Source organism: Haliotis asinina, chromosome 9 (assembly GCF_037392515.1).
Source record: "Haliotis asinina isolate JCU_RB_2024 chromosome 9, JCU_Hal_asi_v2, whole genome shotgun sequence".
In the NCBI taxonomy this organism is placed as follows: domain Eukaryota; kingdom Metazoa; phylum Mollusca; class Gastropoda; order Lepetellida; family Haliotidae; genus Haliotis; species Haliotis asinina.
In genome coordinates this window covers 28,573,347-28,600,199 of record NC_090288.1, presented here as the reverse complement: position 1 = coordinate 28,600,199, position 26,853 = coordinate 28,573,347, and the positions used below count along the sequence as shown (strand labels likewise).

The 26,853-nt window shown below is 37.9% G+C and overlaps 2 protein-coding genes across 2 annotated transcripts in view; one reads left to right on the top strand and one right to left on the bottom strand.

Moving 5' to 3' along the window:
- The window catches only part of LOC137295796 (integrator complex subunit 13-like), a 500,051-nt gene that overhangs the window by 35,478 nt on the left and 437,720 nt on the right, over positions 1 to 26,853 (top strand). The window lies entirely within an intron of this gene.
- LOC137295797 (FMRFamide-activated amiloride-sensitive sodium channel-like) lies at positions 1,955 to 22,214 on the bottom strand. Its single transcript, XM_067827350.1, has 2 exons — positions 22,117 to 22,214; positions 1,955 to 3,731 (listed from the first exon to the last, which is right to left on the bottom strand). Exons 1-2 carry the CDS (start codon positions 22,212 to 22,214, stop codon positions 1,955 to 1,957), a joined length of 1,875 nt encoding a protein of 624 aa, XP_067683451.1.

The following is a 26,853-nucleotide window of genomic DNA, read 5'->3' as shown; positions in this document are numbered from 1 at the left end:
TTTTTTCAAAAATAATAATTGCCCAAGTCAAGTATCACATTATGCACACTACACTCAGGAAAATATGGCACTAAAGAATTTCAAAATTGTTTCCTTAATATACTGATGAAAGATATACCGTTTTCTTGATTGGCTGATACAAGATATATTGTTTGGTTGCCTGTGTGGTATAGACCAGCCTGTAAAAGGGCACCAGTCTGAGATTTGGGCAGTCTAAGAAATATGACATGCATCCTAGGCCCTTTCAGGGGCTGCTGTATATCAGACTGGCCAATAGCATCTTCCAATACCCTTCAGAAGGGATTAATCCAACTACCATGCAGACCTTCAGATAAGATAGAATATATAGCAAGGTTATGAGTTTGTGACCAATGTGTAGAACTGGTAAACATGATTCTGTCTCAGTGGATTACAGGAAGCTGTGTTTCTGTGTACTTAAACATCCTGAAATTATATGAAATGTGTTTTTTAATGAAAACGGTCCAGTTATCTATCTGGATCTTGTTAGACTGCAATTACCTTTGATATATCTGCATTTCTTAATGTTTCTAATTTAAAGCAAGTTTTACGATTGTACTTTCTTGCAAATTCTGAAATGAAAGTTGGTAGAAGGGTTTCTTAGGTGTTGATGCATGGCATTGTTATCCTTACATATATACACTGATAACATATTTCATTTTTGGTGAATATATGTTGTATTTACTTGTTCTAGTAAATAGATTACCTGCTGCACAGTTTGTGGAATAAGTATGTATTTACCTGTTTTAGTTAAGTGGTAACAGGCTTCATGATTTGGGAATTGTCATATCTGTTCTGGTTAAGTGATAACATACTTGTGTTGGTGAATATGCGTTGTATTTTCCTGTTCTAGTTCAATTGATAAATGATAATATACTTCACTGTTGGTGAATGTGTGTTGTATTTTCCTGTTCTAGCTAAATCAGTAAACGATAATATACTTCACTGTTGGTGAATGTGTGTTGTATTTTCCTGTTCTAGCTAAATCAGTAAACGATAATATACTTCACTGTTGGTGAATGTGTGTTGTATTTTCCTGTTCTAGTTAAATCAGTAAACGATAATATACTTCATTGTTGGTGAATGTGTGTTGTATTTTCCTGTTCTAGTTAAATCAGTAAACGATAATATACTTCACTGTTGGTGAATGTGTGTTGTATTTTCCTGTTCTAGCTAAATCAATAAACGATGATATACTTCACTGTTGGAAAAATTCATTTTAGGATAATATGTATTTGTTTATCTCTTTTGCTAAATATTAACATTAGTAGACGAGACATCATAATAAATGATAATATAGTTGACAAAATATATATAGATCTTTCATCTCTCCTCAGTCGTAACCACTGACATCACATGTTGCTATAGAGATACACCTTTGTTTATATGTACAAATATAGCACAGTTCCAAGCATGGGGCTTTGTCCCTCAAACCCATTTCTGGCAGGAAATCATCCTCACATACTCTGCCTGTAAAATAACTGACATGAAGTGTTCCACATTCACACCAATATTCCCAACGCTCCATCTATGAATCGTAAACTAGATGCACACACTTGGTAGTGTTAATCCAATCACAGGTTATGTAACACACTGCTGTTGTCAGTCATTATGCGTTGCAAGATCCAAATGAACTGTCCCATTAGTACCTGTCTTTGTACAAGATGGGAATTTGTGAAAATCATCCAAATGCACATACTGCATTCCAGAATTTAACAGAGAGGCTGTTTGTGACAACTGATGTTGATACTTCTTCATCTGTCCAATACAACGCCTAGAAACGAATTTATATCTATAGTCATTAAGGTGCCACTGGTACAACTATGTATTCCTTCGATGACACCCACTGTCAGAATTTTCAAATCCTTTGGAAGAATTGCCTTGTTTTTTGCCCTGAGCATTTAGTAAAGTCATACATCATGGGATCCTAACTCGGTCAAACAGGAGACTCATTGCGTCTGTCATAATCATAGTCGTGATCGTGGTCCAGCATCCCATTTGAAACTGGATCATGTTCTGGCATCTTCTTCTCAGAATTAAACAGCAGCAAAATTAACCTGGCAATTAGCTCCATGAGTTCCATGATAGTCAGTACTGAAATGCCCATCCACAGTCCCAGAGTGCCGCCAATATCAGCAAACAGATCAGCCAAGCCATATGCTGGCAGCTGGCGGAACTCAACCACACTTAAATCCTCCAGGTAAATGTTCAGTCGCAGTAAATTCTGCCGAATCAAATTTGATGCTCTTTCCGTTTTTTCTTTCTCTGATAACGAGTAACTTTGTTTGATAATGTTCTCAGTTCGTGAGTCATTTCTGTCGCTCTTCAGCTTGGTAAGGTTGGCCAGATTGGAGAGATATGTGTATGCCTCATGCATGAAATTCTGGTTTATTTTGTCCCCATAAAGCAGCTGTAGGGCATTCAGCTGGTAAAACTCCAACGGCCAGTACGAAAGCGACACAGATTTTTGAAATGTTGTCTCATGACAAGGCTGAAAACATTTACACGATTTTTCATACGATCTGTCGTGGGACATCTTTTGAATCAGTTGTTGCTCACACTTGAGCTTAGGGAGGTCTACATGCCTTGTTTCATTCGAATTCATGGCTTTATGCATGAGATCCTTCCAGTTTTCTATCACACCACAGAAGGTAACGTTTTCAGCTTCAGTTTCGGGAAGGTCAGACGACATGCAGCCACACTGACTCATGATTAATCGCTGTTGACAAAGCTGCAGACATGAGAAAAAGGTGTTCCGATACACCTGCGTTCCCAACAAATCCTCATTCGTGCAGTTCCCATAGGGCTCTGACAGTCTCGTGTGCAGCACAGCTTTCAATCCAATGGAGGAGGAATACCCTGGTGGGACATCAAAGCCATGATTCACTGGACTTGGCATGGTGTTTGGTGCATGTACCACCACTCTCACCCCTGCACTGTGGAGAATGTTTGAATTCATGTCATACAATCCATACGATCCCAGTGGAGGATCATCATTGTCAAGGGAGATGATCAAGGACAGACCTTTTTGTGGCCCAGTTGCATGCATCAAAAGCTTCTCAGCTACATCTCCTCCATTGAAGGTAAAACAACTGTAATAGTTACCATCAAAAAAAGTTGTAAAATTGTGCACAGAACAAACTTCATCACTGAATTTACAGTTGATGAGGAAATCATTTATGTCATGGCTCATGAACTTGGCTTCTTCGCCAAGATTCTCATAAAAGGCCCGGATAGACGTCAAGTGAGCTGCATGCTGATCATCAAAACGTAACTTTTCACTGCTCACAAAATTAATCCAAGAAATGAGTTCGGTGCTGTTTGAAGAAAACAGAATGCGCATTTTGCGCCATGAAATCGGTTCAATGTTACATACAGATATGGACGGGAACTCTACAGGCATGCTCTCCTTAATCTCGGACAGCTCGACCACCTGGAACTGCAGGTATTTCCTGACAAGCAGTGACAGCTGGAGTGTTGCTGCTGTGAAGCCCATGATAACCAATAGGGCCCAGATCACCTTGCGCTTCGTGTCGTCTGACGTTACGATCTTTGCAAAGCCGTGAGCGTTGCTCTCCGACCCTAATTCTGCAATCACGGAGAGGGCAGTGCGGTTTCTGTGGCGATGACGTTGCTTGACCATTCTAACAGGGTCGTTGAGAAGACCAAACTTGCCCAGGCCTGAAAACTTCATATGTTCGCTTCTGTGACCTCTGAAAAATATGAATGATGTAAAAATATTATTGATGGTCATTAATACAGTGGAATGTGAAAGCAAGTGTGATTTAATGCAAAGTCAGCAGAATACCAGCTCTATCATTATCGTTAGTGAGTCTGGACCAGACAAACCAAGGGTTGATATTGTAAGCAGCCTTTTCACACTGTTAACATTACTGATTGACATTAATTCAGAAAAACTGACAAGCCTTGCCCATGGTATAAGCAATTTTGTTGGATTTTAAAAGTGAAAACAGCATTTGTAAGTTTTCATTTAAATTATTCCCTTCTCTGTTCACCAGAAATGAAATAAGAATTTTAGTTACGAAATTTACCGTCTCCTGGAAAACATTATGCGATTAAGTGGCTCAAAAACTAAATGTTTGGTGTATATTGTCCGAAATGATGTTTGTAATCATCAGCATGCTGACTATTGACAATATATTTCTCATTGTAATTCTTATTCTGAACTGTAACAAGTATCAGAAGAATATTCGGGAATGAAAAGGTTTCATAATACTTTTTTTAAAGTACCAAATTTGACTATGAGACTTGCCCTATAATGTTTAGTGTTGTGACCGTTCTTGCTCAGTTAATACACAAGCTAACAGAAGATGAGGCACTGTCATGGCCTACATTGGCCACAGTGCAAGACCGCTTTGTCTAAGTGGGCCCAGGTCCAGTACAAATAATCATTCTGTCTGGGACATAATACTTGTTACCCCTAGCAAACATTGAGCAGTATAGTAATATACACATCCTTCAGCCTCATGGAGATTCTAGGTTAGAATATGTTGGAGGTGACAAGCAGCAAACTGTGACCTTTTTGACAAATAACATTGTATCATGATTGCTCATGACATTGTTCACTTGATTGTCTGGTTATGGACAGACCACCGCAATATTGCTGGTATATTGCTGAATGTTGTGTTATGCAACTTGCAAGTAAGCAAAACAAATGTTTAGAATAAGTCCAAAAGTAACTGTACTGATACTCACAAGGTGGTCAGGCTCATTAGCATAGATCATAACCAACATTGATCATGATATCAAGCACTGGATTGTCTGGTCCACATTTGATTATTTATAGGCCATTGAAATACTGCTGTTTTGACAGTATCTATCTGGAATCAGTGGATGGTTTCCTGGACATTTGATTATTTGAAAACAAAGCAACTTTTAGCAGGTGATCTGGATATTGATGATAAATAAACAAACAAACAAACAAATAAATAACAGGCCCCTGGAATACTGCTGTTAAACAAGAAAGAAACATTATTTATCCTGTTAGTTTGCTCGGAGTGCTTGTTGTGTGATTCCTGAGTGGGGAGGAAAAAGAAATGTCAGCAAGCGTGGAAAATAAAACAAGTGAGTACAAGTAACAACTGCAACACATGTTGACTGCAAGGAAAGGGTTGTTTTGACAGCCCAGGTGTTTGTTGATTGATCAACTGAGAGATTAAGTCCATCTCATTACAATTTAGTCACATGTACATTGTTGTTGTTACTTCTCTAGATTAGACCAACAACTTGTCTCTCAAACAACATATCTTATAGTAAAACATTTTCTAAATTATTATCATAAAATATAATGAAGAGCCTAGAGACTTTCTTCATTTTCAAATCTAGCCTTGTAACATATTCTAAAACCTGTAGATGGTATTTTGGATATGAAACATACAGCTTTATGGATTACAACTTCTTGTTTATTATGTTGAGCAACATTTTGATGTAGATTCTTACATCGTTAGCTTGAGTTAAAATGGGTATGACAAACTATGGTTATAATATGCTTATATATGGTTCTCACTCACACACTCACACTCATTCACTCACTTGTTGCAGTCAACATGAAGGGAATTTTTATCGGGCTGGGTATCCGTGTCTAACAGCAGAAGAGTGTCACAGTGGGACAAGCAGTAACAGACCAGCATTAGCCCTGACAAGTACAAGCTGCCACACACACATGCATGCACATTGCTGTGATGCTAAACCCTCTTTCACCCCATCTGACACAATGAAGGTGTGATAACAGACAAAACACACATATAAAGCTCACATTATCTGTCGTAAGTACAACAGATCAATTCTTCACGATTTGGTACAGTGTGTCAGCCTCAGTTATTGCCATTATACAATCATCACAAATATCTGCCATTGTGTGGGGGCTTATTCGTCCACTGACTGGTTCAACTGGAATGACTGGCACCAGAACTAGAACTTCTCACTGGAACGGTTGCATTTGCTAACCGCGTTTTCAGAGCAACTTTGGTTGATATTTAGGGCACCAATTCCTGGAACCATTATAACTGGAACATGCCACTGGAAGGGTCATATGTTTGCTCACCTCTTTGTCAGGGGAAGTCTTGTTGATGTGTTTGCCACAATGTTTATTTCTGTAATGTGCCTGTTGATGTCATACCAATATATCAGTCCTTTACGGGGGGGGGCACCTGGGGCATTCATGAGCAAAGTAACTTTGACAAAACTTTGGGAATTCGATTCAGTGAAACATTACATATTTTGTGGAGACCCATGAAATTATCCTCAAGCTGCATTTGATTAGGAGCTATAGTGGAAGCAGTTGACTTCCATTCTGATTCTTAAATTATATATTTTTGATGAAAACAAACAACTCCATTTGAACTGAGGATCCCCAACTGGATAAACAGGTGGACAAAATGTCTTGGGACAATAGACATTATGTCAACAACATACCAGAAGGGCAAGGTCGAACAGAAAAAATAGTGGATTAGGGCACGATTATTCTTTGTAGTTTAACACCTTTGTACTCTTTAGGGATGTTGGAGTAGGCTAGTGTTGAAAATGGTCACTCATCAAGCCTAAGATCTGTGTTTGAGTCAGGTGGGTACAACGTGTGAAGCGGATTTCTTGTGTCCCCTCCTGTGATATTACTGGAATGTTAATAAATAAAAATTTCATAAATCTGAACCCACTAAGTTATATTCTTTCAGTGATATGTTTCCATTTGGTGACTTTTAAAGTACAAAAATGTCAGTTTGACAGAATTAAAATAATTAAAATAAATCTGCCACTCGGCCACACATTGATGATGCATGTCTTTGAAATTGATATTTTGTATTTTATCTCAACAGTCATTGTTACATCGGAATAAATTGGTTTGGCCTTAAATGTCTTTGTTATTCAGCTTTGATACCAGCTTTTGCACAGGTAATCTCATCTTTATTGACTTGGAAAAGATTTCTGTAAAAAAATAAGATTTGATGGAAGCAGATATTGCACAGTTTCTAATGGTTCCTGTTTTTTCACTTTCTACAAACATGTCAGTCTGTCATGATAGAGTGTTTTGCTCGGCTCAATCCCTATCATGTTTCCAGTCAACATGTGAAGAAAAATGGACTGAAAAAGCCAGGTAAATTGGAGTGTGGTTTAACAGGTAAACAAACAGCAAAACATTAATGAGTGACAAGACCAGTAATAATAAACACTTACTGTGATGTACTCTCTACAGGAAGATGCCTAAATCCATAGTCAATTAATGTTTGAGTGGCATTTTAAAAGTTGGGGCGTACAGTATTGAGCAAACCTTATAGACAACATCGTATTTCGTGAGTCAGATAATTCGATACAGAATCTATACAAGAATATGTATGGAAACAATGCACTCATGAAATAAAGAAGTTGTGGTTCATAAAGTTTGATCAAAATGAAAGATAATACTGGACATAACTCTGGTGGTGGTTGTTACTAGTGGTGCGTTGGTTCACGGCCGATAACTTCACACACAGTTTCACAGAATATAGTAAAATCAGAGCACTGAGTACTCATCTCAAATACCTAATCTCATCCCTATAACTAAGCTGGTGATATGGATGTTCTGGAGTAATTGATTTAAATTTGTCAAAACAACTTTTAAAACCCTTCATGCTTTTTCTAATCTCAAAGATTGCGGTTTTATATTTAAACCTACCCTGAGGCTGTTGATATGATAGTAAGCTAGGTTAAGCATTTGTAATCGAGGTTTAGTCAAGAAACCTTTGAAAATCCCTGGTTAATTTCTCTCAAGTAATGAAGCTTCATATTTCACATTTTGAAGCAGTAAGGTACGTTAATCATATATAATCTGTTGTGAGATTAACATATTATGAAATATACGTAGTTGTTTACAGCTGCAACCTGCACCAGGTTATGCTAAACAGCATGTACACCTGTCCAAGTCTTGTAATTAAGACCAGGAGTCTGCATATCTACACGGGAGCAGTAAATTAGTTTTAAAGCAGCCTTGTACTTTTCTACAGGAGCCTTCTGATATCTTCAGTGAGTTAATTGTTGGATGATAAGGACTTTTGAGATAGGAAAATAATTTCCAGATTTCATGTTTTTCGGTGTTGGATTGAAAGCTCTCTCGGGGATTATGGGGTTGAGTTGGGAGGGACTGACATGGTCAGGAAGACCCCCAAGTGGAGACTGCATGACAATGTAGGTGGCAAGGTTGATGGAATTATGAAGCAGGTGCAAGCATGGTAGAGTTGGAAATGCCTGATCTCATTAGTCAGTTCTTATGACAAACACAGGTTACTGAAGATCAGTTCTTAACACAGATCTTCAGGGGTCTTCCAGAAGGTAGTGACTGTCATGATCTGCAACTTGCCATGTCCAGCTGATCCAGTCTTTCACTCAATTTTTTTATTCTTTTTACTCATCTTTTTCATTATATTTTATGGTTAGGCCAGACAAAAATCTGTGAAACCAGAAATAAATTCGGTGTGACCTTATGATATAATGTGCCAGACATGGCTGTGATACAGCCCAGGTACACAAATATATCAAAGAAAGCCAGTGCAAGTCTATTGCAAGTCTATATTAAGTTTCAGGAAACTGAAGAAAGTCTCTGGGCTCCTTACCAAATATTTTATGATTATAATTTATTCACCCTTTATTTTGTTGAATATGTTTATATATTGTCTATATGTTAGTCTATGTTTTGATTATCTGAATGCTATCAGCCAAAGAGCAATGTAGTAATCTTGCACAAGTCTCTAGGTAGTAATTAATAGTTTAAATGATAATTTCTAAAATTTAAGAATATTCCTCAGCAGACTGTCTTGCTTAGATGTACTGTCCTTTTCCAGCTAACATCAGGTAACTGGGCTATTGCTGACCCACTAGACACAGAAAACCAGGCCCATTTAAGGCATTCTGGAACTGGGCCTGTACTATTTTCCACATTGGAGTTGAACTGGCCCAATACACAGCCATGATGGTTGCAAATCGACCACTTACAGTTAGGCCTGCACTGGCCTGGTTAAGTGTTAATGCAGTTTCTACTATTTGAAACAAGCTGATGCCTAAAGAAAAAAATGACACAAGAAAACACAATTTGTTTGATTGGCATTACTAGAAGCTGGTAAGTGATAAGAGGGTAAGATTCTTTATGGATAACAACTTCTTTATTGCATATGATGCGACGTTTCGGTATGGATCCTTATACCGTTGTCAAGCAAGAGTGTCAAGCAAGACTCTTGCTTGACAACGGTATAAGGATCCATACCGAAACGTCGCATCATATGCAATAAAGAAGTTGAAAACTCTTGCTTGACAATGGTATAAGGATCCATACCGAAACGTCACATCATATGCAATAAAGAAGTTGTTATCCATAAATATCCTTCGCATCATATGCAATAAAGAAGTTGTTATCCATAAATATCCGTCGCATCATATGCAATAAAGAAGTTGTTATCCATAAAGAATCTTACCCTCTTAAGAAAACACAAGCTTATCCATATGAGTTTAATTCCTGAAGCAAGATGAAAACATGATGCATTATTCTTTCATTGTCCCTCTGGATGAGCTTGTTCAACACAAGTTTTAAACTTCAGTTCACCTTATATAGACTTTTTTGAAAGTATTTTCAAACTTTCATATATATTTTGTATTTTTCAGTCTGTTAATGCTTTGTGCAGCATAACATGATTATCAAACAGTTCTATAAGCAGGGTCATGTATTGAATTTATGTTCTAGAAAGAGGCATGTTATCAGGTTTTCCATGATCTAACAACATGACACATCCTAAATATTTCAAATGCCCTTGTTCCAGCGAAATTCATGCCACTTGTTATTTTTCAAAATTTAGCTCAACACTTAACCTTAATTAATGTAGTATTTCTAAGCGCTTCTCAACAAATATTATCACTTTTTAGTGACACATTAAGTAAATTTCCATTCATAAATGTAGAAAATGTCACACTCTACCTTTTGGCCATCTCTCTTGAGAAGATGACATGGTCCTGAGGTAAATCCCCACAATTCATCAGACAGTGCACAGTATGTACTGGGCCTGTGCTGGGCCAGTACAGTAATGTGCTGCAGTATTTATGGTAACCACCCAGTTTTGCCTGTAACGGGCCACTAACGGAAAACAAGCAATGGTCCAGTACAGGCTCTATTATACTGTCATACATTATACCAGTACCAATGGTACAGGCCAGAACGATGCCAGTACTTGCCCAGTAATGTGATGTTGGCTGTGTTAATCTAAACTTGTCTCTTGAAAGAATAAGAACCTACTGTACATCAACTGGCTCTGAGCATTCCCTACAGCCTTGTAGCATGCAAGGCTAGTTGTAGGGTGACTGGTGTGATTGTGCACTTGCTTGTCTAGTTAAACCATTAATTTGTATAGAGACTTGCTAATCAGGAAGCTGGATATCCTTATCAGCACTAGCCACCTCAATGATTTGGGTTATCCGAAGACAAGTGATAAGGAATGAAGGACTTGGTTGGAATTGTATCTGCATTTCATTAGGTTCCAACCACTCATGGGTTAATTGGTCCAGTGTACTAAACATCTATCAGTATCCTTTCATATCCTGCTTAGAAAATCCTAGAAGACCTACTTGTATCTAGTTTCCATGCCCTGAAGGGTATGTAGCACTTTCAATAGTTTAAGTCAATCACGGATGGTCAGCCCATAGTATGCCTTACAGTCCGTGACTATTTTCCTTTCCACTCAGCACTTTCTGCAAAGCTAAATCCCTAATTGCAGCAAGTCTGGTTCAGTTCCCACCTTGCTGGGCTGTCTTTCTGTTTAAGAGGAATATTTTGTTTCCATCACAAATATATATCTTCAGAGACTACATGTATGTCTCACCAAGTCTCACCATTCGTACACTTGAACAAGTCTCTAACTCAATAATTATTGGTTTAAGTCATAATTTCAAGATAATAGATATAACATTGAGCAAGTTGTCCCTTTTGAAAACTGTCATCCTTACATGTACTGTCAGGTATGTAGGCTTGCCTCTTTACTTAAACATAGACTAACTTTTAAAGCAAAGATTTTTTAGGTCAATGGACTTTTCATTCAGTACAGACTTTGAGCCAGACTAATACATCTTATGGTCACACCAAGCCGATGTGTTTGTTTGCTACAAACCTATGTCAGTATTACCACAGTGGTAGACATATGAAAAGCTGAAATGCTGTTCAAATTGGAGCTAATGCTTCTCACTTGATCACCCAGTCCATCACCAACCTTCTCTCATTCTAGTCGGCCCCTCTATATAACTTTCTCTCTCTTTCTGCCCCATGAAGATCTGTGTTCAGCTACCCCTGCTTATCATAAGAGGTGACTAACAGAATCTGGTGGTCAGGCTTGCTTGGTTGACACATGTCATCATATGCCAGTTGTATGGATCAATGCTCACACTGTTGATCACTGGATTGTCTGGTCCAGACTCAGTTACTTACCCAGCCTACGACCTGGACTAATGGCTAGTCTCTGAATATGTGTGTGTGAGAGTGAGAACAATGAGAGTGTGTGTGTCCTTTGGCAGTTAGGATTGCAGAAAAGAGTGATCAAAGGGGAACATGATGTGGTTCGGGATTGTGAGACAGACAGTTACATAGATTGATGCTGATGTTGTTGATCACTTGATTGTCAAGTCAAGACTTTGTTACAATACACACTGTTGCTATATAGGATGAATATTGTTCATTGTGTCATTAAACAACAAAACCTTGGCAATAAAACAACCTCATGGAACCCATGTACTTTCAGAAAGTCAGGTTAGACATGTGGCAGCTGAAAGTTACATGTGGTCTGCGTTCATATAGATTTTCAAAACCCTGACACTAGGAAGCTGTAGAGCAACTGTAGCAACACACATGCACCTAGTTGCAGGAATATAGAACCACTAAGGCCTCTGCTGATTTCACTTTTAACAAGTACAGTCATCCCTTGCAATAATACTCTTAGCAGTAAAGTGGATTCTGATAAACTGATGGGTAATCAGAGGCCAAAAAAATATTGCCCAGAGATCACACAATATTCACATCATCAAAAATAGCGTAGAAACAAATCTAGTGTTGAGTTCAGGTTATGACATTGTATACTAATAAAATTTAGTGCTGATTGCAATGAACAGTGTTTTTCATACATATACATGGTTTATTCCATGTTATACTTCAGTTATTATAATGCAGGTGGCTAATAATGCGGGGGTCAATAATGCGATGGTCATCCATGCACCCCAAGACCCACGTTATGGTGAGGGATGTCTGCATTGTCAATTAGTTTCCTAATACAGAGCAATTGTTTCAAATGTCAGTATAAAAAATTATTTTCTTTTAAACATGATTTTAAAAATATATATTTTCCATTCATCTCTAATCAATCATGTTTAAATCTTGAATGTTATACATAAAAGGAAATTACGAATCTTACCAGAAGGGAGGTATAAGCTTGTATCCTGTAAAGCACATTTTTAGATGAACCATGAACGGCAAATACCCCTGAGAGACTGATATGCTCGTTTTTGTAGGGGTAGTATATTCAATAACATGGTGTCTGATACAGGTCATACTGTAAGGATTGGGTTCGTTGGTTATTGCTTCAAAGGCAATCTCAGAATTTCGGTCAAACTGAAGACCACCAAGTCTGCTTTATGGCTGAATTTTGATGATTATCAGTGATAAAAAGAAGCCAGAGGTTGTGTTTTGTGTTTAAGTATCTGTCCGAGTGACATTTTACGTCCAGGAACACGATCTGTGGCTTTTTGATGTTACATGTTGGCGGTGGAACTCATCACACTGTCTCCTTTAGTGATAAGGTCTTGGGGTCAAAATGGTATTTGGCATCAAAATTCCTTATTCTGTCATTTAAAGCCTTGTAAAACTTTCATTTATAGAGTTTGGTCATCATATTGTCAATATTTCGTACATTTGTAATCTTTCATGTCTCTTTCATAGCTGATAATCTTTGTTATTTTGAAAGCTTTGTCGTAAGTTGAATTCAGTTTATAATGTCTGCAAACTTTTGGGTAACATTTTGGATCTTTCATGCTATTTTCATTGTATATGTCAAACTTTACATGGACAACGCTGATGGCTGGTATTGGTAATTTACGGTCAGACTAATATATGTGTTTCTTGCACTTCCTGTCTTGACAGGTACATTGAACACTGCCAGCTAAGAAAGATGATGAAACATGTGACTGTACATATAGACTTGCTCCATTTGGGGTTGCAACACTACACAGCTGTAAGGGTTTTCATTAAATTTTTAGATGTTCTTCAGAGACAGAGATGTGAAGTTGTGCTGTGTCAGTTGTTTGCTCGCCAGCACTCAAGAAGAACTTTAGCTTTCTGGAACTCTAAGAAGAAATGTGATGACTACATTGCATGGCCATTTACTCCAAACAGTCTTACTGACTTCACTGCATCAACTTTGAGTGGTGGGGTGGCTGAGTGGTGGAAGTGTTTGCTCATCACACCAAGACCTCGGTTTCAGTCCCACATGGGTACATTATGCGAAGCCCCCCTCATGTATCCCCCGGAGTGGATATTGCTCAAATATTGCTAAAAGCAGTATAAAATGATACTCTCTGAGTGAGTGAGTGAGTGAGTTGTTTTTATTCCACTTTATAGATGTCAGTATAGATACAGCATGTCAGCTTACATGAGAGACAACTGAAGTGATCCAGGTCACTTTGATGAAACCACAGATACTGTTCTTAAAAACCTAGAAACATTATTAGTCCGCTTGTTTCAAACACACCATGATAGGATTCTGGGACACCCAAAACACGTTCAACAATCTTAGATCAGGCTCTTTATTATGAGATGGAGGAAGTCTTATGTGAGAAATGCAAAGGAACAAAGCATATTTGATAAAATTGCTGACTAAAATATGACAATTTAGCACATGGTACATAGAATGGAGTTGACAGGGATGGGATTCTGTGAGTGAGGTTGAGGTATATTTCTGGTAGATTACATTTAATAGACATAATGGGGGGTAAACTGAAGAAAAGTCACTGCCATGACCATCTCAAGTGGAAGAACTCTTCAGTCGCACCCATACCAGCCTGAAAGGGCATGTAAGGTTGTGAAAAAATTCCAAATAGACTCCATGTTTAATGACACAAACCAAGTTTATGTGGGTGAAATACAACTGATTCGAGAAAACTTGTGTATAAATTAGGTAGCTAGTCGGTTTTCTTAGGGAACTGTTACTCAACTGTATGCTTGAGTGGTTATCACTAGTATTTAGTTTCTCTGAAGAACAGTTATAGTTGCAGCTTTAGGCTTTTCTTACTTTCTTCTTCAGTGCTGTTGGGTACTTTATGGAAGCAGGCACTATAAAAATTCATTATCATTATTATTATACCAGCCGCCATGAAGATGGGTTATCGTGGGAATGGTGAAAAACATTCATAATGATCAACCCGCATAGACAAGGAAGTTTAACTGTTTTATATCTATATGATGGGTGTATGTGTCATGTTTTGTGTTAGGGAAATAAGTTGATTTGTTTTTTGACTAGTGTAAGATGTTTATTGTGATAAGATGCAGTTGAACTGCTGGTGGGAAGCCATAGCATGCTGTCGAGACAACTCATTTTATGTTGTAAAATGTCCTGCTAGATTTATGGGTAAATTCATACAATAGTAAAATCAGTGTGCAAAATAGCCGTCTGCTTGCCTGGTGAGTAAAGTGGATTTGAAATGTGTCTAGCCCGACAACCTACGGAATATTTAATAGTAGTTTCTTCCTTGTAATGAACAATGAATACCTTGACATACTCTCTGCATCCATCAGTTTGCAGTTTGTCTACAATTGTTGACGTCAACCATGTTCTCTTGACTTCTCCATTTAGACAGTTTCCAGTCTACCCCAACTCTGACAGCAGATTGGTTTTGTTATCAGAATCATTTGTTTGCAATATAGACAAAACATTTAACACATGACCTGCAGTCTATTTATTTGATTAAAACTACAGTGTTAACATATTGAAGTTAGTAAAACTGTCAAGCCCATCTAGTTCTGGCCAGAAATAATTTGAAACACGTGTAATGAGGTAATAAGTATAATTGAAGGACATGGCATGATATGATGGTAGTCTGTAATGACTCACAGTCTTTAATTGCAAACCCAAAGACCACGGTAAACTGTCATTGCAGACCCAAAGACCATGGTACAACTGTCATTGTAGACCTCCATAACTGTCACAACAAACCAACAGATCATGGTATGTCTGACACATTGAGAGCAACAGACTATTGTATAACTGTCAGTCCACTAATATGAAACAAGAACTATGCTAATGTTTCTTAATACACAGATCACCAGGCAGAGTATTGATGTATGATGATCTACATCTGTAATGGTCTGTTCTCCTTACATTAGTATCATTAGACAGAGGTCCTGGAGCCAGAAATGTTAATGTGTATTGATGACAGAATTCTTTGCCTTGATAACAATCAGATTCATTTCTTTCCATTGGCCTGATGCATGTACTCAGGGGTTTTGTTGTCCAAAGTCATTGCTCAGGCTGGACAAAGGCTTGGTTGCAATGAATCGGGTGATGGCTCAAAAATTGGACTTTCTGATTTCCGTGAGCACCTTAGTACACTGTCAGTAATATCCTTCATTGCACAACATTGACAAACTTTATGAATAACAACTTCTTTCATTTCTTGAGTGTGACATTTCAATACAGAGTCTTGAACTGTTTGACAATGGTACAAGAGTCTGTATCGAAATGTCACACTAATGAAATAAAAAAAGTTGTCAATAAAGTTTGTCAATAATGTACTTATCAATAATGTACTTATCAACATTATGCCACTCATTGAAGTTATCCTTCATTGTCATAAATATAAATAGACACACAAAACTGAGATCCTTGATTCTGACACAAGGAAAAGTATAATTGAAACCTGTAGTAACTTATGGTGAAGAAAAGGATTCTAATGGGGTCATCATTATTGTGTCTTCCGTATCAAGTATGAAAACTAAGTTGTTTTGTGTCTACTTTGTTGTTGAAGAATGATTGACTTGGATGAGCTTGGACCCTTTTGGGCATTTTCAGTGAAAAAATGTATGTTCAATTAATATGTATTACCATGCAGACAGGCAAACATTTTGAGTGTCAACATTCTTTATTTTGAGGGACATGATTAGGGATGTATTCTTACTTCTTCATCAGATGAATGGTGAAAATGGAAAAGTTGACACCCTAAAGTTATCCAACGAAATGCCATTCAAAGACATTATTGTACATGATCATGTGGCAGGAAAGTAGTTTCTTTCCATCTGGAGAAGCTTAAACGGGTGTCATTCTTAGTCCTGACTTGAGTTTCCTACATTTTGAGACTGAGTAAGGGAAAGTTATATCATTGTAAGGGCTATTATTTTATGTAAAACTGAAAGTTTTTCAGTCTTAGCATTCAACATTAAACAGCTAATGCTGCTTTCAGCAATGATTTATTACAGTTATCACAAGGGTTTCATCATTTATGTGGACATTCCAAGCGGCATTAAGGCCGGCTCATTTAACATAGTATGATGCACAGAAATTCAAAGCATGAACTTATATTCCAGTTCCTCAGACATGCAGTGCAAGGATCAAGCAGTACCCCATGTGGTCCAGATTGAGTGGAACATGTAGGGTTCCTTGTATCTGTAGGCTGGACATACTTCAAAGACGGTTTGTAGTATTATTTACTGGACACTAGCAATATGTTCAGCCTCTTGTGTTGCTGCAGGTCAACACTCTTCAAAGGTAGCTGGTTAATAATATTGTTGTACAGCAGCATGCCTCGTTGAATTGACACCTAAACATGTATGTCTCCGTGACCTTTCGTGTGATTGATGTTCAATGGCTAACACCTCTGTCTGCACCTGCTTTGAGTGGATTTGTGAAATATCCTGCTCCCTCTGATCAAGCTGTTTTGTGTTTTGTTCATGGCATTTCAAAAGAACAGATTATACACACATGTAAGTATAAATACAAGAAACAAAACATGATCATTTAAGTTCTAAAGTACGGGGCCAGTAGTGTAGCCTAGTGGTCAAAACTTTTGCTTGTCATGGCAAAGACTTCGGTCTGATTCCCCACATGAGTACAATGTGTGAAGCCCATTTCTGGTGTTCCCTGCTGGTTCATGGAACTGTCAACATGCAGTAGGGGATTTGTTGATTATTTATGGTGAGCTGTGTTAAAGAGCATTGAGAACAGGGTTCTGGTGTGAGGAGCTAAAACCATCAGGCTACCTAACCGTCCAAGTCCCAGTATCATTCTGCTTGTATCATAAGCATGTACAGAATTGCATTGCGGCGCACAGTCATTCAATTTACAGTATATATGTCAGTACATGTACCAGACAAAGAGCTGTTATCTCAGTTATACACTGGACACTAGCTTCTATATCCAGGCCCAGACTGGACAACTTGGAATATCATTGCAATTATCAGTGCAGAAGTATATGTATACTGTTATAGTATAATGGACCTCAACCCAAAATTGAGTTTAATATTGTACCTAATTGTTCACATATTACACTTACTGCATACCACATGTTACTCCATGGAATCTGAGTGGATAAATGAGACTGGTTAGTTTCTGGCATTGACTGTATATGTTCCATGTCCTTGGTACCATTGTTCACCTGATGACATGCCATCTACCTCACAGAGAAACTGGCTCCTAATGTCAAGCAATCACTCACAAGTAATAGAAGAGAAACAGAACAACTGTGATGACTTTTCGAAGAAGTTGTGCAACTAACTTTATTGAAACTGCCATTTGCTTTATATTCTTCTGTCAGTTTTCATCAGTGAAGAACACACCCTCGTATCAGTCTTCATCAGTGAAGAACACACCCTCTTATCTTGTCTCATCCTCATGTAATTATCATCATTTACCCGAGAGAGACCTTTAATTATATGTACGGCTCCTCTGGTTAACAAATTGTTAATGTCAACACTGTGCACATAAAAATATCTCTCTGGGAAATTGTTATGACAGTTTGTGAATCCAAGAGTCATACTGTCTGGGATGTAGAGAAGCCTTATGGTAAACGTATTCATGTGTAGCTCTGAAGAAGGGTTCAATTCCAGTTAGGGTTACAATAATTAACATTCAGGTGTCACCTCCTGTGATATTGCCTAGAATAGTCTAGAACACAGTTCACTCACTCACTCACTCACTCATTCATGCAGTGGTAACTGTTTACCATCATGGTTCATGAAAGACATCCAGGAATGCCCAAAAACGTCCTTGAGCACAGTTGGCATTAAATTTGAAAGACCCAATTTGTAAATGAGGCAAAACTAAACCATTTTCCACTGATCTTGACCAGTTGGCCATTAAGGACTGGAGGAACTCTGTATGATAGATGTGACTCAAAGACATCTGCTCATCTGCTGAGGGTTATTTTTTTTTGAGATTTTAATGCAAACATGTGTCTTGTCTTATTGGAGCAGTCCAATGTTTTAGACAAATGCTGAGTCTCTGTTCATATATAACTTTGATAGAAATAAGTAATTCCTAATAAAATTTGAATGGAGCCCCACAGAGGTGGGAGATCTAGAACCTGGGGAATATAGACTTGAATGGATTTAGCATTGCAGGGAAGGTTTGGCAATAGGAAAATTTCATTCATGCTAGCTGCAGGTTTTGCACATATTTTCCTCAAAGCTTACTACAGTTCTTGTTAGCTACAGGTCTAATCCATACTTTCCTCAAAGCTCATTACAGTTTTTGCCTATAGTTTCATTCTTGCTGGCTACAGATCTTGCACAATTTTTCAGCGCCGATGCCTACAGTTCTTCCACTAAATTAAAACTCTTGACTTGATCCAAACGTTTAAGACCTGTGAAGGTCCAGTGTAGAATAGGCCTTCAGCAACCCATTCTTGCCATAAAAGGTTTGTCATAAGAGGCGACTAACAGGATTGGGTGGTGAGGCTCGGTTGACACATGTCATAGTATCCCAGTTGTGCAGATCAATTCTCATGTTGTTGATCACCGGATTGTCTGGTGCAGACTGCTGCCATATAGCTGGAATGTTGCTGAGTGCAGATTAAAACTAAACTCACTCACCCCAAACAAATGTTTCAGATTAAACAAGTGCTGACAAATTTATGTCAATTCCAGGAACTTGTTTACCGTGTTGTTGCCAATGTTGTCATGAAAGGCCTTTCAAACCACCAGCAGTTGAGACACTGGGAAGTGATATAATGTGAAGTGAGGTACATGAAGTATGATGGTGTCCATGTGATATATAGAGGATATTATATGAGTGCCCAGGTCATACTATGTTTACAACATAAGTGCCTAAATGTTGGTATTTAACAAGTGAGGGATATACCGATATTTAGGCAAGACTGTCATAAACATATTATGTTAAGGTTACGAATATAATATTCTGTGTATTACTGAAGTCATTAAATTGAGGAAAACAAACCCAAGTCTACTTTCAAATATGTGCTGGCTACCTGCAATCACCACATATAGAACGCAACGTCACAGAAGAACCGTGACACTACGGCATTGTTCATGACATCACGTTACCATGACAAAGTGATATTTTGCCCTGGGCATTGTATGAAAAATATGGACTCCTATTAGGTAATAAAAGTGATTAGGAACTATGTGATATGAGATTGAAGATAATGTGCTTATGAAATATTTTTTTTAGAGTGGATTACACATATTACATTGGTGTATACAAGGTATTTTCCAATATGTTGAATTGGTGTTAATGAGACGTATTATTTTGGTATGGATGATATAAATTATGTTGATGTGAATGTAATGTATTACATTGGTATGGATGACATATAACCATGGTCTGAATATTATGTTTTACAATATATATTGCATTGGTGTTTACGAGACACATTGTATTGATGTGCATCACAGAGTGTTGGAGTGAATGAGAGCTCAAGATTGAATGAGATGTATTGGATTGATTGGGATATGTTGCATTGGTGTGGATGACATTTTGTTGGAGTGATGAAATATATTGTATAAGATTGAATGACATTGTTTGTATTAGATAAAATGAAATCCACTGTGTTGGAATGTGTTATGTATATGGTATTGGATTGAATGAGATATTTTGTATTGATGTGGATAAGATATATTATGTTGGTGTGGATGACATATTGTTGGAGTTGATGAGATATACTGTATCAAATTGAATCAGATTTATTGTATTATATTGAATGAGATGTGCTGTATTGGGTTGCATTATGTATATATGATATTGGAATGAATGAGATATTTTATATTGATGTGGATAAGATATATTACGTTGATGTGGATATCTGAATGAGATATGCTGTATTGGGTGTATTATGTATATATGATGTACATATGATATTGGATTGAATGAGATATTTTGTACTGATGTGGATAAGATATCTTATGTTGGTGTGGATGCCATAGTGTTGGAGTGTATGAGATATATTGTATTGGAGTGCCGTGGGTAATCCACTACAGAGCAGTGTTCTGACATAACAGATGACATCATTTTATGCTTTCAGCATTAGTTTAGAATAGATTTATCATGAGTTCAAATGATTCAGACTAAATGAACCTACGTAAATGTTAGTAGTAACAGGAACTATGCCTGTATATCATAATATATTCATGAGTCATGGAAGAACACGTCAGAGACATGTGTCATTAAGCATGGTGAAACAAATCTGTGCATAATTGAAGTGCCTAATTCCTGATAACCACATGCAATGAGGTTTTATAACTCTCTTATTTCAGTGTGTGGCCCCACAGTTTGCTTTCATCACCTTCACAATGAGTTAACTGAGGTTGTTTGTTGTTTCAGAAGACTAGTAGTCCTGATTTCACTATGATCTTCATACTGAAATCCCAGCACTTCTAGCATTTGCACTTGTTAGACTTTCACCTACAGAGATTAGTCGTCGCATAACCTACTGAAGAGACTAAGGTTATCATCTGCTTTTTAGGAAACACTGAATGACTGGACAAACAGGGTCACGTTTAAAAAGATCAATGTCTCCTGCTGTGATAATGCTGGGAAGTTTGTTGAAATCTTTATGGAACAAAATTTATTCATAATGTTAGAAAGTTAACTTGACATTATTTACAATATCTTATTGTCACGTTTAGTGATGTTTGACAATATATATCTCATATTTGCAGTTTCTGAAACATTTTTACAACAGTTAAACAGTTAAAATGATAGCAGATAAGTATTTGTTCAGACTGTTGATGACATCTAAGAGGATCGGTTGTTCCAGCACAGGTTTACATAGGTATGTTATATTGTTAGTGGGTAGATAGCCAAACATAATTGGATACCAGCAATATTATAAAGTTTGACTAAGCTGGTTAGCAGACTTTTGAAGTTACAAAGCCGTCCTAGGTTTACTTCTGCAAGTACATGCATAGTCTATTACATGTATGCTTACAATGGTTGCCCATTTTGTCCAGTGTGTGCAAGACAAACATGTGTTATTGGCCATGCTTCTTTGTTTCATCAGAAACACACAGCAGAAATACATATTTGAAGTAAAAGTTATTAAAACATAAGTTTTTATTTTACTTTAATGTTTCTGCAGGTTTTAGTTGTTTTGACTTTTACTCGAACATTTCTACAGCCAAATAGTTATGTTTTTTACATTCCAAGATATATTTCAGAATTTCAGACAGCCAAATGTGTTGAAGGCCATTCCAGTGATAGTATTTCCAGTATTTTTTCTAATTATATATCCATAATGCATTCCCTGAAACTGAAAGTTGTTAGAATTATCCATGCAGTTTAATTGTTTATCAGGACAAGATAAGGTGTTTGACTGTGAAGGTAATTACTATAGTAAATGCCTTATCTGTAATGAGAACAACAGCTCTTCTCTTCATCACCACCACCCTCAACAAAGATGCTTGGTTAAACGATACACTTTATCTACAATACAGTTCCATTTTATCAGCAATCAGAAATTAGTCCCTAATCAAAACAATTAATTTTAACAAGCTGTTGGCGATAAAATATTATCTATAAAATAATCACCTTTCTTTAAGAAGTTCAAAAGTTGTGAAAAATGTAAAATAATTTCATGACATACCTAGCACTGTCTGATCCAGAATCAAATTCGGTGGTTCCAAAGGAAAGAAAACCATCCATGGGTATATGAAATGCAAGGGGTTCCACTGAGGAACCCATAGTATCCGAACAAAGCAGTAAGACTGATGGCTAAACTAACATCACAGGGAGTGCTGTCCCAGGATCTCTCTGGTACTGCTGAGAGAGGGAGAGGGATGTCTCTCGCCTTCTCTCTTAAAGGCGCAGTGTGTGTATGTACGCTTGTCAGCTGTTACACACCTTTCACACACTACACACAAGATGTGCGTCATTCAAACAAAGGGAATATTCAGACAGGCGTTGTCAGTTGATGATACTGATGTTGATTGGAGGAGGTAAGAATTAAGGAGTGATGATGGACCAGGGATAAACACTTTTGGAGATGTGAATGATACAGGGATAGCTTTATCTGCAGTAGTATTCTACCCAATCCTTATCTGTGTTCAAGAACTTCGAGAAACCGAGTGACAAGCTACACCCTGGACCTACTGTACGGTCATGAGATGCAAACACTGTTGTTTTTATACTTTTTTAAAGTTTAATTTTGTTTTTTAAATTGTCATATTATTAATTACAGTGGTGTGGTGAACAACTCAGAGGACTTAATATAATAATAATAACGTGCATATATACTGCACAAAACTCCATTCACAAGATGGCATTATAAACCTGAATTGGGGGAAATTTTCTGTCAAGGTAATTATTTTAACATATTTTTCTGAACCCCCTGGTCAATCCAGTCTTAGGTTGGCCAGACTCCAATTCTCTAAAACAAAATGTTGCTTCTCTCTCTGTTAAATTATGATACTGAGGTTTTATCTTGCAATAGAGACATGATAGGTAAACCGTTGTAATTGTGGAATTATGTTCATTATAAGCAATGCGGATGCTGTCAAAAACATGTAATTAACCTTTCCAGACCACGACCAAACAGATATTTGATAACATAAATAGCTGTGTGGATCTCTCGGCTGTTCGGGCAAAGATGAGATCCTGTATATAGTCATGCTTAGTTATGTCATAGAGGTAATTGTATTATTACATGTTCATTTAATCAGCTGCCGACTTACGATAAATCTTGCAACTGTTTATCAGGAAGTAATAAATTGCCATTAACTGACAATTAATGAGAAAGTTGAAGCTTCTTCTTTTACAGAGATCTGATTGCTGACACGGGTGACAGCCTCAGTTGACATTAGTTAAAAAAGGTTGAAACCTAAGATAACTGACGTCATGATTTAATGATTTGGACTCATGAACTTGTAGTGATTTCACTCACGTTAGGCCAGTCTGTGCACTGACATTCACCTTTAGTGGGTGGTTAATGCATTCACTTGTCACACTGAAGGCCTGGGTTTGCTTCCCAAAGAATGATTGACTTGTGAGAGAGTTTAGTTTTACGCAGTAACTCAGCAGTATTGCATGTATCATGTCATATGGCTGTTTCACTGTCTGTCTTCACAGTGGTTACAGACTTAAAGTAATGTTGTTTAAGGACATATGAAACATATGTAGTGGTTATGTAGATACACAATCACTGCAGCAGACATCTTTAAGCTGTGACTTAGCTTAACGACAGTGACTTAGATGTGAGGAGCGTTCAATCATCATGCTGAACACTCGCATTCCTTTCCCTACATGGTTACAATGTGTGAAGCCCAATTCCTTTCCCTACATGGTTACAATGTGTGAAGCCCAATTCCTTTCCCTACATGGTTACAGTGTGTGAAGCCCAATTCCTTTCCCTACATGGGTACTACAATGTGTGATCTGGTTTCATATCTTACATTGGTACAATGTGGGAAGCCCATTTCTGTAGTCCCTTACTGTGATATTGCTGGAATATTGCTCAAAACATCGTAAAACTCACTCACTCACTCACTCACTCACTCACTCACTCACTCACTCACTCACTCACTCACTCCAGATTTATGTTGGAATCATACTGCTGAAGCTGGTCCAGGTGTCAGAGATACAGATGCCTTCAATGGTCAGACTAAATACACCTACTTACACAAAATACTTAATGTAAACACCCACCTTGATATCAGTAAGTAAGTAAGGCCTATATAGATAATGAGCAGTTGCTGCTACAGGAGCTGATCCTACTACATGACCAGCAGATAGCTCCGTCAGAACTCCATCAACATACCAGCAGCTATTTACATCAGTGGTAGCCGTGGTAATTACAACAGGGACTACTCCTCTCTGTGTACGTCTGCTGTCACTGAGACCACATGCACCAGATTAATGGCGGGAATTCGAGGAACCATGGGGTTGAGTGATATTATATTGTTTATAATGATCGTTAATTCACCTGAAATAACTGACCCTTAGCCTATTTTTACAAAATAGGTAAAGTAACATGTGACTCTCTATGTTGTGACTATCAAACACTAAGCACTGAATAATATCATTGAATGAAGTTTACACAGGGGGGGGTCATCATCTGCTGGTTCTAACAACATGCTAATGCAGTCTTCTCAGTGGAATGTTTCAAAATACAGTTTGGATGTTTGTTTGGTGTTTAGTGCCACACTTAGCAATGTTCCAACTAAATAATAGAGTCTGGACCAGACCATCCAGTGATCAGAATTATGAGCATCACCCGATGCGATATGATGAAGTGTGTCAACTAAATCAGTGAGGAGCCTTACTCCCCTAAAGGACTCCAACTCATGTCTAAATAGTTTAGCAAGATAAATGCCTCAGGCCTCTGTTGAAATTAAGGATTCTTCTAACTCTGTTTTGATTTTGTTTTTGGTTTGTAGATGGATCCTTGTAATAAGGGGAATACAGGGCTTTACCAACCCAATTCTTGTCATCAGAGGCAACTAACTAGAATGGGTGGTTAGGTCTGCTTACTTGGCTGATTATTTACAGACCACCACCATACATTTCTTATTGTGGCATTAAACAATAAGCAAACAGTCTGAATATTAAGGCAACTCCTAAACAATAAGGCCACTCTTTCTGTATGTCTCTATTAATGTCAGTCTGTTTCCCACAACTGTCCTCTGCCGAGCATATCCTGCTGGGAACACCAGAAATGGGCTTCAGGGAATCAAACACTCATCATTGTCGTATTGTGTAGATGCTTTAACCATGAGGCTACCCCACCACCCTCCCATGTGAGGATTTGAACCTGGGACTTCCTTGTGATGAGTGAAAGGTTTAAGCGCGAGGCTACCCCACCATCCCATGGAGAGGTTTGAATATGCACACTGTCAAACATCACAAAAGTTTGGAACACCTCCAACCTCGCTTTGTATATTGCCAATTCAGTTGTTTCCCTTGAATAAAGAGGACACACATGTAAGTGAGATTTACTTACATCTTTTTTATGAGTTAGGAAGGGGAGCTAAATCTGGTCAGTTTATGAGGTGATTCACATGTATGGAAATTCCATTATCTGGACTATTACTGAAAAACTTCAGTGTGTGGATGGGTGACTTTCCTCTGAATGTGGAAACTAGACAGTGGGTGTAGTGAAACGGTGCAGAAGGAAATGAAGAAATCAGCCTCTTTGCCTGAATGGCCAGGAATAAATGCTCACTTTTCTGTACGAATGCTTCATTATATTAATCACCCATGGAAGATACTGCAGTGTAATATTTTTATGGCAATATTACACTTGTGTGATACCACTAGATGTATGACATCATAAGGGTTCAGAGTTATGACGTCACGATACTAATACCACTGTCGCAGTGGTACTTGATCGTGTCTGGAGGACAACTGGGAGTCCTCACACTGTAGCCGCAGTTTCTATCAATTTGTGTTGGAAGTAATAAACAGAATACTAAACTCGCTTCTGTTAAATACCATTTTCTTTAAACTCATGAAAGATTTAGTATCATACTCGCTTTCGCTCCTTTGATACCAAATCTTTCACTCATTGCTATTACACGGAAGATCGTTCAGTATCCTCTATCTTCTTTTCCAAGATAACAAGGGTTCTCAGCTTATCATAAAGACCTGCAGAGATCTACAGTTTATTTGTGGACACAATGAGATCAACCTTGTTCATGCCATGGCAGCTATGTTTTTGCTGGGTTGACTGTGACATTAAAGATGTCTGCCTGTGCTATCAGGTTTGTCAACAGGTAGGGGAAATTGTTGGAAGACAAAGATATATGTGAAAGATTGCCTGACGAATGATCAAACAAACACACAAGAGGGAAGATGTCTGCTTGGTCCTCGTAGCCCAATACCTCTCAGCACACTTTTAGAAGAGTGAGATACCATTACAGAATACAGAATGGGTGGGTGATAAGCATGGAAGCCATGCAATTAGTTCCCAGATATCAAGGCTCTGATGTGGTTGTTATTAATAATAACTGACTTTTTGCCATATCAAAGACCTTAATGCTAGAAAGGAAATGCTTATGATTATGTGAGTCTATTGTTGTTTAACACAGCAAACAATAAACCCAGTCACCGCCAATTACAAACTACTTATCTGATAATTTACCCTTTTTGACCAGCACTGGAGGTCAGGAAGCAGTTCTAACCAGAATTCCTAGGGAGAATATATCAAACTGACTTGAGTCACTTACTATCAACAGCTTTACATTCTATACTTTTTGAACTTGACGTTTTCAATTATACTGCAGAAGGTGCAGGGTCTTATGCATAGGGTGAACCATCTGAGGCTGAGGCTGAGAAGTTGTGTCCCTTTGTCGCCAGAATGATCGTTGGGTTGTATTCCAGTTTGCGC

Excerpts from the sequence above, each read along its gene's own strand:
- LOC137295797 (XM_067827350.1), bottom strand. The coding sequence starts at position 22,214 with ATGGGTTCCTCAGTGGAACCCCTTGCATTTCATATACCCATGGATGGT. Across the intron at positions 3,732-22,116 it reads TCTGGATCAGACAGTGCTAG|AGGTCACAGAAGCGAACATA; the intron begins GTATGTCATGAA and ends CATATTTTTCAG.